This window comes from Populus alba, chromosome 10 (genome assembly GCF_005239225.2).
Source record: "Populus alba chromosome 10, ASM523922v2, whole genome shotgun sequence".
NCBI classification, from domain to species: Eukaryota; Viridiplantae; Streptophyta; class Magnoliopsida; order Malpighiales; family Salicaceae; genus Populus; species Populus alba.
This window is the reverse complement of record NC_133293.1, coordinates 16,440,843-16,454,313: the sequence shown is the minus strand read 5'-3', so window position 1 is coordinate 16,454,313 and position 13,471 is coordinate 16,440,843. Positions and strand designations below refer to the sequence as shown.

Genomic DNA, 13,471 nt, shown 5'->3' with positions numbered 1-13,471 from the left:
ATTCTAAAAAAATTAATAATCCGAGTCAGTCTATAAAATTCACAACTTGATCATGAAACTAATAAGTTGAATAAAATATGAAGCTTAATTATCAAAACAACCAATATTAAAAAGCAAAACTTGAAGGGAAAAAAAAGTAATGAAAACACTCGAGTTAGGATGAGTTAACCCTTCAGGTCCACAACGTGAAATTAAAATAACCTTGTATAAATAAAAAAAAAATCAAAAAGTTCAATCCTTAACAAACTCATTATTAAAAAATAAAATTTTAAAATAACAATTGTAAAAAAGAACCCCAAAAAAATCAATATTAGTTAATCTTTTAAAATTATGACCCAGATCATAACATCAAGATTATCTTATGGAAGGCAAACTCAAAAAAAATTATAAAATTAAATTCTTAATCAATAAAAATATTGGGAGGGAAAAATAAAGAAAAAAATCAATAAAAAATTCAATATTAATCAAATAACAATGAAGAGAATAAATATCAAATTTGACACAAAAATAAAATGAAATCAAATATTAAATGGTGAAAATTAAAAAAAAAATCATATAAGAATAAAATAAATAACAATTAAAAAATAATGGTCAATTTTGATATAAAAAATGAATTCAAATACTGAGACGTAAAATAAATAAAAAAATCAATTTAAAGCAAAAACAAATAAAAATCAAAATTTAACAATCAAATTTGTAACTGCACTTTTTAATTTCGGTAAACCTAGCTCGTTTCCCAATAAAAAGAAGGCGAAAAGAAGGATAATGAAAAAAAAAAAAAAAATCATTGATGTCAAGCCCCCGCCACATGCCCGTCTTGGTGTAAAAGCTCGGCGTGCTGCTTTCAATACTACCGTGTGAAAGCTAGTGCATGGATGCCAGGAGATGCCTATGCTTGGTCTAAACATGATGAACATCTTACACCCGTTGGCACGTGCACCACAAACGACAACATACTTAACTTCTACGTTAGTCCTTTTATTTGTTTTAGCTTCAATTATGATCCTTTAACGCTTAATTATTCTAAATCATCCTAAATTTGTATAGTTTTACAAGATCAAGCATCATTTGACCTCGAGAACTTCCTTTTAATATTGTAAGATCCTCATACAAGACACACAAATCAACGTGAACAAACCAGATTGATAAAAAAAAAAGGGTTAAAGCACCGGGATTGAAAAATGGACATGAAGCTCCTCCATAACTGTGGAAATCAGTCTCTGATTTTGACAAACAACATGGATTGAATGTTTCTTTAAACTCTAAATTTAACCCATAAATTTTAATTATTTTAAATTAAATAAATTAAATTTTATTTATCAAACCGAATATTAACCAAATGGTGAGATATTTCATTGACACTAACCCTACATAAACTTGAAAAACAAGCATTAAAGAACCAAATACGGAGACAAATAATCGAGAGATCAAAACGTAAAAAATCCCAAGAACTAAAAAAGAGAATCACCGCTCGAACATCTCTTTAATTAGTGTTTTCCATGTCCCTGACATTTTCACATTCATTTCATTTCCTTGACCATTAATCTACTTGAGATATTTTTCTCCCCTCACTTCCCGCCTAAGCTAAGCTACCATGTGCCCGCCTACCGGACCTATAACATGGACACAACTACTCGGCCTCATGGTTGGGTCCATTAATTTATCTCAAAATATAACCATTTGGCAATTGGGTTTTTTTTCGTGAGAGAGAAATTGATATCAATATTAAAACTTATAATTTCTTTATTATTCTATAGTCCAGAAAGTCATGAACAGTGATTGCTGAATGCTAGCTAAGCTATGTATAGAAGGAATTGTATTATGAAATTCATTTATATAAAAATATCAACCATTGAATTTATAAAAAATATCAACGAAATCTACTTATGTGTAATGTATGAGATATTTCGAAAAAATAATAGAATGGCCAGGTCAGCACATGAAAAAGCAAATTTCATCTTAGAGGCATGATTGATCCCCGCAACTTGTTACAGAGGAATTACTCCTGTATGAGACCAAAACCAAAATCAAATTACCATAAAAATAAACCATCCATGGTTGCCATTTACGTAAGTTTCCACTACAGAGAACATCTACATATAGTAACGTGTCTAGAATTATAATAAATTTATATTTTTATTCCCATTCCTTTAATTTTTAAAGCTTTGAATGATTTTTGCACATGATTAATTTATTATTTTTTATTTATTTGAGGGCAGTATTGTTCTTTCATTGTTTTAATAATAGTGCAATTATTATTTGCTCACAGAAAGTAAATAATCAGAACTTTTGGTCTTGGGATTGTATAATAATTTTAATTTTATTATAAACAATTAAATTATACATGTACCTTGCTATATAAATTTATTAGAATTGGCTTTGGAGGCTGATTATCATTTTCTAGTGATTTTTTTGTTATTACTCTTTAGTTCCAGGAATATTTTTATTTTTTTATATAATTTTATGAACAATTTAATTATTTTATCATCATTGTCTTTCAAATTTGTTAGCTTTTGCTTTAAAGCCTTGATATGGTTTTTTTTTTTTTTTTTTTGGCAATTGTTGTTTAGTAATAGACATTTTTAGTTTGGAATTGCGTGAATAACATTATTTTCCTATGCTTTTTAGGATATTTTTTAATTTTAGATGTTGTTTGGAATTGTGTTTCAAATAACATTTCATGAATTTTTTTTAAAATTATTGTTTTTATGTTTTTAAATTATTTTAATATATTAATATTAATTTTTTTAAAATATATTTTTAATATATTTAAAAATAAAAATTATTTAAAAAAACAACCACACTAATAGTTCTCCATTTGTTTGTTGGAAAGTGGTTTCTTTTTAGAAAGTGAATTATGAAAAAGTATTTTCCGATGTTTGGTAGTGTAATGGAAAATGAGTTGGAAAACACTTTCCAGTGTTTAGTTATGTCATGGAAAATAAGCTGGAAAATAACTTATTAATATTTTATTTTTCTCAAGTTTATTAAAATAATGAGGAACAAATCTTATAAATTAAAAAGTTAAATGAGAATGAAATTGAAAAAAAATATAATTTCATAAATTATCTCAAATAAAATAAATAATAATCAAAATAATAGAGATCAAATTTAAAAAATAAAATAAAAATGAAAGATGAAGAAATTAAAATAATAATAATAAACATTTCATAAATTATTTCAAATAAAATAAGTAATAATCAAAAGAATGAGGACCAAATTTGATAGATAAAAAATTTCAATAAAAATATGATAAGGAAAAAGCAAATAGCAATTATAAAAATAAGAACCAAAGTTAGTATAAAAATAAAATTTTAAGAGATGAAATTGAAAAATAAATATTCAAAACAAAATATATATAGCAATCAAAAGTTTGAGGATCAAATTTGATATAATCAGCAAATAATAACATTTTTAAATTTTTCACAACTTCCGGAAAGTGTTTCCCTCCCAAATTTTTCAGGAAAACACATTTCTGAAAACCAAGCCAAATTTTTCTTTTACTGGAAAGTGTTTTTCATTGACCAACTTTTCTACTGGCAAACAAACACAAGAAAGTTTGGAAAGTGATTTCCTGGAAACCATTTTCCGAAAAACAAATACAGATAAAGGGAAAAACACTTTCCCGAAAACTAAGTTAAATTTTTCTTTGACTGAAATTGACCGGAAAGTGTTTTCCGTTGACCGGAAAGTGTTTTTTATTGACCAACTTTTCTAATAACAAATAAACACAGAAAAATTTAAAAAATAATTTTTTAAAAACTACTTTTCAAGAAATAAACATGCCCTACACATCCCGTGGCCAAATTCAAGAAGGACCGTGACTGGTCGTTACTTGAGGTTCCAAACCATCCAGTTCATCTGATCCGGAATGTAATAAAAACAAAGATTATTCCAGAAAGATACTGGGTGGGTTGTCGTTGTCGAAAAGCGGTTGGCACGATGACTTTTCTACAGCAGTGTTTTTCAAAATCTTCTTATCAAAAGACCAAACTACCCCTTCTTCTCTGTTAGTATCATATCATTACCACGCCCCCCTTCCTCGTATCTCAGGTCCCAAGTGTTTCGTATTTGAATAAAGGAGATATTTATAGAGACTGGAAACATATGGCGTTTCATTGTGTTGAGGTTTTCAACTTATGATCCTGCTAAAGTGTCCATCCCCTCCAAAAAAATAAAAAATCAAATAAAAATCATTACACATCGAGTAAAACAGAGAATGGAAACTAATGAAGAATAATTTTGTTACAAGAAAAAATAAAAAATATATATGTCAAAATTATGACTATTTTATTAGCTGCCACGGTTTTTTATTAGTCAGACTGGCCATGTAAGAGGTTTTGAAAGTGATCCCATGTGTTGTAAGAAATTAAAATCATAATCTATAATAGTTACCTTTATATTATGTATTCTTGATAAGATATTGATTTTTATTCTATTTAAATTAAAAACCATCATATAAAATTTATACTAGTTAACTAAGAAAGAACGAAATATTTTATATTAGACTTACAATAAAAGAAATGTGACTTTATGGCACTAACCAAACAGAGAATAAAATAATTCTTTTTAATGCTTCACATTGCAAAAAAAAAAGTGTTTGTTTATAAAAAAATACTATATTACTCATCATTTTAATTATTTTTTTCCATAAAAAAACCATGAAAATTCGTCAAGAGAAAACATGAAGAATCTTTAAATTATAATTTTCAAACTTAGTATAAATTTAAAGAAGTGAAATCGCCATTAAATCTCTGTAAGCGATTGTAGAGCAAGATGTGGTCATTGACGCGTTCATTGTTTCATTGTCTCTGTCTGGCAAGAGGATTAGATAGAGCTCGAAGGCAGTATAAAAGAAAGGTTACTTAGGTAATATGAAATACTAAAAATGTGCGGCTAAATCATCATTTGTTTAAAATTTATTTATTTTATTTAAAATTAATTTTTAAAAATATTTTTAAATTGTTGATATAAAAAGTAAATTTTAAAAAATAATAATAAAATATCATTTTAATATATTTTTAAATAAAAACTATAATGAATTATTCACTATTCGCTATCTCTCCAATGTTTGAATCATTTTTTTTTTTTTGCCGAAAACAAATAAAATAAAACAAGGACTAACTACAACATTATACCAGTAATATCCATGTTTCTGGTTCTATGATAGATTGTAAAAGCATCGTTCTTTGTTTCATATGATTTTCCAGAAATTAAGTAAACAAGTCAAGCTGTTTTTTTTTTTTTTTTTTTCCTTTTTTGATAATTACATGTGAAACAATGGCCAAAATTCACCTACGAAAAGACTTGACTACAAATTATGATACAGAGAATCCCAACGAAGGCAGACTATTGTATTCCTGTTTCCCCCCTGTTCTGTCCCGAGCTTGAACCGGCGGTCTGGTATTACATTCACCGGAGTCCTGAGATTTTTAATTAGTGAAGGGGTATGGACGATGGTCACTATTCGAGGACCAGTTCCAATATTCAGGTGATAAATCTGGACCATGCCCTGTATCTTCTTTCCCCGTAATAGCAGATGCCTAGCTTGGCAAGATTTGTTGTTTTAGCCTGCCATTTTTGGTCTCCAACAATGTCAATGGGTAGCATTCTTTCGTGCATCACAGCATCAGGATAAGGCTGTACCTGTACCTATACCTGAAATGCTCGACGTGTTCAGCCATCCAAGGTCAAGCAGAGAAGGCTAAAAATGTTTCCGTGCACATGAAATGCTCCGATTGAAAAAGAAAAAATGCACCTGAATTTTAAAAGATGAAGTGAATAAATACTAAATAACTCATTTTGATACAGCACACTGAACAGAGTGTCGAGGTGCAGAACTCCCCCATCTCGGCTAGTAGTTCTGTAGTTCAGGCAACGAGGAAGCATTTGGTAAAAGTAAAAATAAGGATTTGAATTCCCGCTATATACATAATGGGAAACTAATCTTCTATCCTATACCGTTGTTCTTTCACTAGTTACATTGCATTTTTTGGATCCTCACATAATAATCCATCTCACCTTCCCACTGAATTGCCATGCTTTAAGAGTGGGTGACTGTACAGTGAACAGGGAAGCGTGGAAAATCAATCGATGCTTCTTGTAATTTACACAAGCTTCCACCTGATATACAAAGCCAGGAATATGTATTTGTATCCTGCCACAGATGCTATCAACTTTTTCCACCTCGAGTAACTATATACCACCCCCTCTCTAGATCATAAAATGTCTTAAACTGGTGCTTCCCCCACTTCGATATAGGCCATGCAACAAATATCAATATTATGGCTATGCCAGTTAGAGAGAGTAGTGTCCGCGAGTCATCACTAATAATAGTCGCAATCCAGTCAGTGTGCTCTTCCATATCCAAGGCAGCATTGGTATGCAAGATAAAAGCTCCCGATGCCCAATCAAGTGGGATATTACCAACCTGATTAGCGAATCCAATTCTGCACAGTAAAACCGCCAGTCAAAAGAATTTCAGCTATTGGAATAATGATAACAATAAACAACTGTGATGTGAAGAAGTGTATGCAACATATGCTCAAAGAGTGAAAAGCAATCCGAAACATAAGCAGTTTAATTCCTGGACTAATTTAATAATTCAGCAATTGAAGAAGCATATAATTCTTATTCTTAGAAAACACTCCTTGCACGTGGTGGGTGAGAAATTTACCTATGGTCATCAATTGCAATTCCAAGGCTGTCATGAAGTAGGGCAACGATATATGCTGCAGAGAAACAATAGAGTGCCAGATCTTCATCCTTGAATGATTGGTGTTTCTTTTTCAACCTTGACCAATCCTCTCCACAAAACTGTTCTCCAGCTATCATGAGATTCAAAAGAAATGCCCTTTGATCCAGTCCAAAGAACTAATGAATCAAAGAGGACAAAGCACATATAAGAAAGGGATTTGGAAACGTATAAATAGAGCATAATATAAGCATGCTGGATATGGTTGCAACCAAAATCAGAACATGATAGGTAACTGTAATTGTTGTTTCTCCTACATGGAACACAAAATACTAAGAAACAGTAAACTGCAACATAAAAAAAAAGAAGCAAGAAGACGAGGGGAGGTTGTAAGACCTTTGATGTATGGAAGAAATTTTCTGTGGCCAAGAACTTCCCCTGAAGCTTAGGTACAAATATTGATCCTATGTGGCAATGCTGATAGGAGCATCTCTCTGCATCCAGATAATAAAGAAACTAAAAGAACATAAAACTATGACAAAATATCATGCCATGATTCTTCTGAAAGAATTTCAAACCTTTTCCCTTTTGTAGCAGTGTTAGGGCAGCTGATCTGCACTCAGAGAAGTTGCCCCTAGAATGAAGAGTGGATACAAATCTGTTCTTTTCAGTCAAAGAACCTGGAGAGAGCCTCCGAGACTCCACAACATGTGAGTATCCCTTGGGAGTACAAGGGTCCAAAAATATTCCCTTCTCAAGAGATTCAGCAGCTGCTTTATTGGGGAAATGCAAGAATTTATGTCCAAGACATCCCATTTCTAAAACCAATAATGATAGAATGAACTGGTGCATATTGGTCAACACAAACCAATCAAAGATCCTATGATTACAATCAAACAACAGATAAAGACAGTAACTTTAAAAATCATTATGCATGACCCAATGAGAGAAAAATATCATATAGCCTGCACCAACGACCCTCTACTCCAAGCCCAAGAACTTCAAGGAAGAAGAGAAATTATACCCCAACTTTGTGCAGTTGCAACAACAGTAAAAACTTAATCCACAACATTCAAACTCATAATTGCATTTAAATCCTTACATATATATAAAAGCACCAAGTCCACCAAAACATTTGAAAAGGGTACACCATCAGTATTTTATGTTTAATTTGTAATTTAGTCATTATGTTACTTAAATATAATAATAAAAAATTCTAAAAGAAATCAAACTCTCCATCCCACCTCTTTTTCCCATTATGTCCCTCCAACTTTTTATTCTTAATTTACATCACTAGCCTAAAGAATATAAACATGCACATTAATCATAGATATATAGACATTTGTTCTTATTACTGTTCCCTTTAAGGTCATGCATATATTAGACTAACGGAGCACATTGAAAAGATAAAATTTATAACAACGAAATTTACCATGTAACAGCATAAATATAGCTGTATTCAGATTTTACTTTTAAATTGATTCTCATAAAATAAAAATAAAAATCTTAGATTGCATTTAATTCAGCTTTAAGCGCTTAAAAAAACACAAGGCACAACATACTTACCCAAATGATGGTCTCCTGAGACAAGTGATTCCCTCAATGCTTCATATGCAGCAATCTGCATAATTAAAAAGTTACAAGCTAGCAATACTTATTTTTTTCTCAGCATCCAAGAAGAGATCATTGACCAAACTTCAAAGATCTAGCATTGAAGATATATGCAATTAAAAGCAGTCAGCTGGGATGCAAAAAGTTTTATAAGAGTTTCACATATTAAAATCAATACACTTGACACAATGATAAAGATTAAAATACTGCCCACGCAGACACACTTTCATCTAGCTAAATAAATAATATGGAGTTAATATGCTAGGAATTTTTATTAAAGCTCTTTTTTAGTTTTTCCCTGTTTTCTAGTTAAGTGTTATTCCATTATTTAACAAACCTTTACTGAAGAAAAAATGGCATTGGGCTTTAATCCTACATGATCCCACATTCTAGCATTCATCTCATTGTTGCAGCACTGTAATCCAGCCTAGAGTACTCCATGAGAAAACTATTCAAGCAAATGAATTAACAAATTTTGGGGCTCACTCTTCCTTTATCCAAAAAAGAACAAAAAAATGCAAATTTGACAATGGTGGAATATTCAGATTCATGCCAAAAGGCACAAAACGAATAACATTTATATGCAAGTATAAATATCACCCATCCAAGCTATGAAAAATAAAAACCAAATATGTTGATAATCTTGAAAAGCATCACAGCACGAGCAAGAAATACGATAAGAGAAGTCTCAAATGAAGACTGATATTCTAGAGAAAGATTACCTGTCCCAAATGAAGAAAGCTATGGCTATAGATATTGTAAGAAATATTACCGAACTTAACAGTTCGTGAAAACTCAGGAGGCACTGGCTCAGTTGAAACAAAAGTCACCTGCAACAGCAGCATCAACCAGTAAGCATAGATAACAATTTTGCATTACTTAAAGCATGAAAGAAGATAGCAAATTCAAGCAATATTAACTTCTTAAAAACAATTATTTTCTATAGACCATTAGCAACCAACCAACATGAGGAACAAAAGAAAAGATCCCCTCAATCTAGAAATACAACAAATAACAAGGAGACGTGATCATACCAAGTGACTGTTAGCACATTTCAAATTTTCATCACCACAATAGAAGGGGTCCTAACATATTCTAAATACTTTGCCCTTGAATGGACATTCCACATTTTCAAGTTAAATTCTCATTACCGACCATCCTACTGCCATAATATAACACAAAAAAAAAAAAAATCAAATTTGAGATGACAAAATAAAACCTGAGCAGAAGCTCCACCAAGTTCAATAATCCCACTAGTTTCCAAAGGATCGCCACCAAGAGCACCCAATGCATAATTCGCAACAACCCAAGCGTACAACCCCTCGTCCGACCCTATCGAAAAAACCGCACAATCACAACCAATGTCAATCCTCTAAGACAATTGCCAATAACAAAATATAACTACAAATAATACCAGTAATAACAGAAGCCCAACTGTCCTGAAACTTAAATCCAGACTTCCTCAAAACCCGTCTACACACATTCAAAATCTGATCTTGAACCTCCAAATCAAGCAACCGCACTCCGGCAGTTGCCATTAACCTAACCTCGGTCTCTCCCCACAATTCTCTAGGCACTCTCCCTTTCCCAAACTCCACCAATTCCTCCACCGACCCACCTGCCCCTTCCGGATCCTCCGCATACGCCGATAACCCTGGATTCACCTTCAATGCCCCTTCTTCAAAATCGAACACAGCTTTCCCTCCACTCCCAATTCGGTACCCGAATACATGAATCCGGGTACCCGTACTCCCTCCGTCGATTATGATACCGTATTTTTTAGAAAACGATTTCGTTTTCGATTTAAAGAGATAATAACAAGATAAGAGAGCGATTAGGGTTATGACAGTAATTAGTTTGGATTTGATGGATCGGGTATGGAGTTTGATAGTAGGATCCATCTTGTGCTGGTCGGTGGAATTGGGACCGACCCGGTTGCGGACATGAGGGCGTCGCATCAAATAGAAGGAATTGGCATGTGAAGTGAATGCGAGCAATTCAGGGTTTTGAATGGATAAGAGAGAAGAGAGGACTAACAAAGAGTGACTGCCCCCCTCTCTCTCCGAAATTCCGATTTGGGTCTGTGTTTCGGGCAATCAGGCGGTGGTCGTTGGATTTGACGACGATGGCGAGACGCGCTAACGGGAGTTTTTTTAAAAGGGAGTGTAAAAGGTGTTTGCGGTTCGGTTTACCTTACAAGGTTTTTTGGGTCCGGGTTGGTGACCGGTCTGAACTTTTTTTTTTTAATTTAAAAATAAAAAACAATATATTCTCAAATACTATTTACAAAGTTTAATTTAAGATATTATTATATAGAATAGTTATAAGAAGTGAAACTTTAATTATTAGTTTAAATTAATAATTAAAAACATTTTTGTATATTTATCAACGGAAAAAAAGAAATAAATGAAGTTTATTTAATCAAACCATTTTACCAAGAATTCCTTTAACTCAATAAACCTAACAACCCCCCCCCCCCCTATTTTCAAAGAACTTACGCTACCTGCTGGAGAAGACACCTGAGATTCCTTGGCTCCACACTGATTTTTTATGGTCCTACGTCCGTACAGATCTAGGCCGTAATTCCACCACCACCGACCGCCCTTCAAAAAGAAACTGCATGAAGTTGCATAAATTATTTTAAAAATCACCATGCACCACCACGATACCAAACAGATGGTGCTGAAATGATTTTATTTCTAATCATATTTTAAGTTTCCAGACAGCTTGTAAATGCTACGCTGTTACCTGGTGTGGACAGAGAGGGCAAATAGACAAAACCAATGCACGAGGCACATCAAGGGACAGAGGAGACCGATTTTCCATGCAAGGTAGGAAGCTATAGGCCATCTAGCCTGTTGTTCAATATACTTTCCTTTCCTAATCAAAACTTGTCTAGCAGGCCAGTGTTTTCTTGTTTGATTCTTGCCCACCATTGATTTATTGTTAAGTTTATCGGCTATTATACTCTTTTCTGCATTTTTTTCCTGTATATCCTGTTCTTTTTGATCCAAAGGTTAAGTAACACACAAAGGGTTTGTGACCAACCATCTCAGAAGCAATCGATTTGAATCCTTTTCTTTGTGGGGATAAAACTGGACATATCCATTGTCTCTTGCAGCCCGTTAAATCACTTAGGCAACCAGGTTTTGTTAGCGTTTTCCAGTTGAAGCTGAAGCAATTCTACTTGTCAGCAATGAAATGATCGCTTCGCTTCATCAGTTAATGGAGGATGTGGTAAGCTCAGATCTCCACCGTTTCATCGTTTCAAATCTTCCAGTGCACTGATCTAGACCTCCAATAATGCAGTCTATTTACCTTTTCTTTCTTCAATCAAACAAGATGGTCACGATCTTTATTGCGTAAAAGCGGCTTTAGAATTAGTAGGGTCCATTTTATAGCTTTTGTCCAGTTGAATTAATTTAATAAAGCTGAAGTCATGGTCATATTTATTTGGAGGTGGACATTGTTAAAGCCACTCTGCCATGTCCCTGTTATGGCTCATCTGATTCAGATTTATAAATAGATTAATTGGCTCAAAAAAGAGTATGATCATGATCTATCAAGGAATTGCAGTATGGCTATGTATTCTGTCTTTGATCCATTTATAGTTCATAGGTTTCGCAGATACAGATGACGAGTGAGGTTTGTGACTTCAACACTCTCTTTTTTTGTGCTCTTGGCTATTTCACGGCCACAATACGAGGGATGCCACAAATAATTTTCTTCCGATAAGCTTATCTGGTAGAAGTAAAGTGAAAGAATGAAGCTGCTTTCTTCTTCTTCTTCTTTATTTTATGTTAATAATAAGAATCTAGGGTCTTAACATCCAATTTAACTATGTAAATGGTCAGGGTTATTTTACTAAGTCATCTCAGGAGGAGAGAAAATTCAGCTGCAAAATGTTAATGTAGCTGAAAACCCATTGAGCCTGCTAGTAAGAGAGGAAAATAAGAGAGGAAAAAAATAAAACTTCACAATCTCACAATATGTCAATGTTCTTGTTCATGCGTTCCTGAACCTGTTTAACAGTGGAGATTGGTAGAGGATGGATTCTCACTTAGATAGTAATTTAAACTTCCAAATGCCTGTAAATAGTGTTATGCATTGGCAAGTCTTGTCATTGGAAGAATAAAAAAAAACGCTCCTTTTCTCTGTCTGGTAATGGTAAAATACTGAAGGCTAATGACATATTAGTCTTGTGATGAAGGGCTTAAGCCTCTGCTCTGGTAATACTGTATATTTGAATCTCCCCACGCCATCAAAAGGAGGAAATGATAGCCAAAATGGTAGTGGAAACTTTGCTGTTCTAGTTAATTTCTTTGACCTGTATATTTTTTCTTTTAGTTTCTTGAGATCCCAAAGGATTTTCCCTATCAATGTTTACAAATCACGGGAAGGAAGTGATAAATCTTTATGCTGAAAAGGAAAGCGGTTGGATATCTTTCACATCGCAATGCTCAGGATGCAACAAGTGTGTAAATATAGTTGATGTTACTAATTTCACTTTGCAATGAAATTTGACATGTTTTTTTTCTCTCTTTTAAGAATTTGCTGGATGAATAAAAAAATGATTTGTTTTCCCAAATATCAGATAGGAATCAAAGTTACAAGGGGCAAAAGTAGCAATGACGCATATCAAAGATTCTGTGTTTATAAAGAATTTTGCTTATAATTAATGGAGTATCAGAACATATGCAACTCACAAAGATGTTGAGTGTGGAGGAGGGCTATCTATTTGTTGGTGCTCAAATTTTCTTTTGATTCTTTTAAACTCTTGGTGGAATCATCCTTCTTTTCTTCTCTTTCTGTCCTCTTCTTTTCAATCGATTGTCCTTTTATTTATTTATTCTTCTTACAAAAGCTAAGCAATATGATTTGGTTCAACTCCACCCGATCAACCGTTGTGGTGAAGAATGGTTTTTGTTACAAAATGCAGTTAAATTCTTGCTGCTACAACAGATCACTTCACAATCTTTGTAGCTACTCTAATTACCTTGGAAATTATTATAGCAGCAATGTTCTCACAGAATAAGTTGTTATGCATGTGAAGTGCATGGACATAAAGCATAGAGAGTCACGTCTCCATTGCTGAAGAAACCTTAAAGAGGAGGCACAGTGGTGAGCGACATGTGAGTGGTCTGGCTTTTGGAAGGTGTATAGTGA

The 13,471-nt window shown here is 33.0% G+C and overlaps 1 protein-coding gene across 2 annotated transcripts; it reads right to left on the bottom strand.

Annotated features, from left to right (window-relative positions):
* Window positions 1-5,763: 5,763 nt before the first annotated feature.
* LOC118043048 (probable apyrase 6) lies at window positions 5,764-10,488 on the bottom strand. 2 transcript variants are annotated; one of them, XM_035050857.2, is made up of 8 exons: window positions 9,720-10,488; window positions 9,525-9,637; window positions 9,028-9,135; window positions 8,261-8,315; window positions 7,273-7,467; window positions 7,091-7,188; window positions 6,677-6,873; window positions 5,764-6,449 (listed from the first exon to the last, which is right to left on the bottom strand). In XM_035050857.2, exons 1-8 carry the CDS (start codon window positions 10,261-10,263, stop codon window positions 6,173-6,175), a joined length of 1,587 nt encoding a protein of 528 aa, XP_034906748.1. In that variant the 5' UTR covers window positions 10,264-10,488; the 3' UTR covers window positions 5,764-6,172. The 2 variants fall into 2 exon arrangements, with proteins under 2 accessions (XP_034906748.1, XP_034906749.1); XM_035050858.2 differs by having other exon boundaries at window positions 7,273-7,464; window positions 9,720-10,487.
* Between the last annotated feature and the right edge of the window lie 2,983 nt (window positions 10,489-13,471).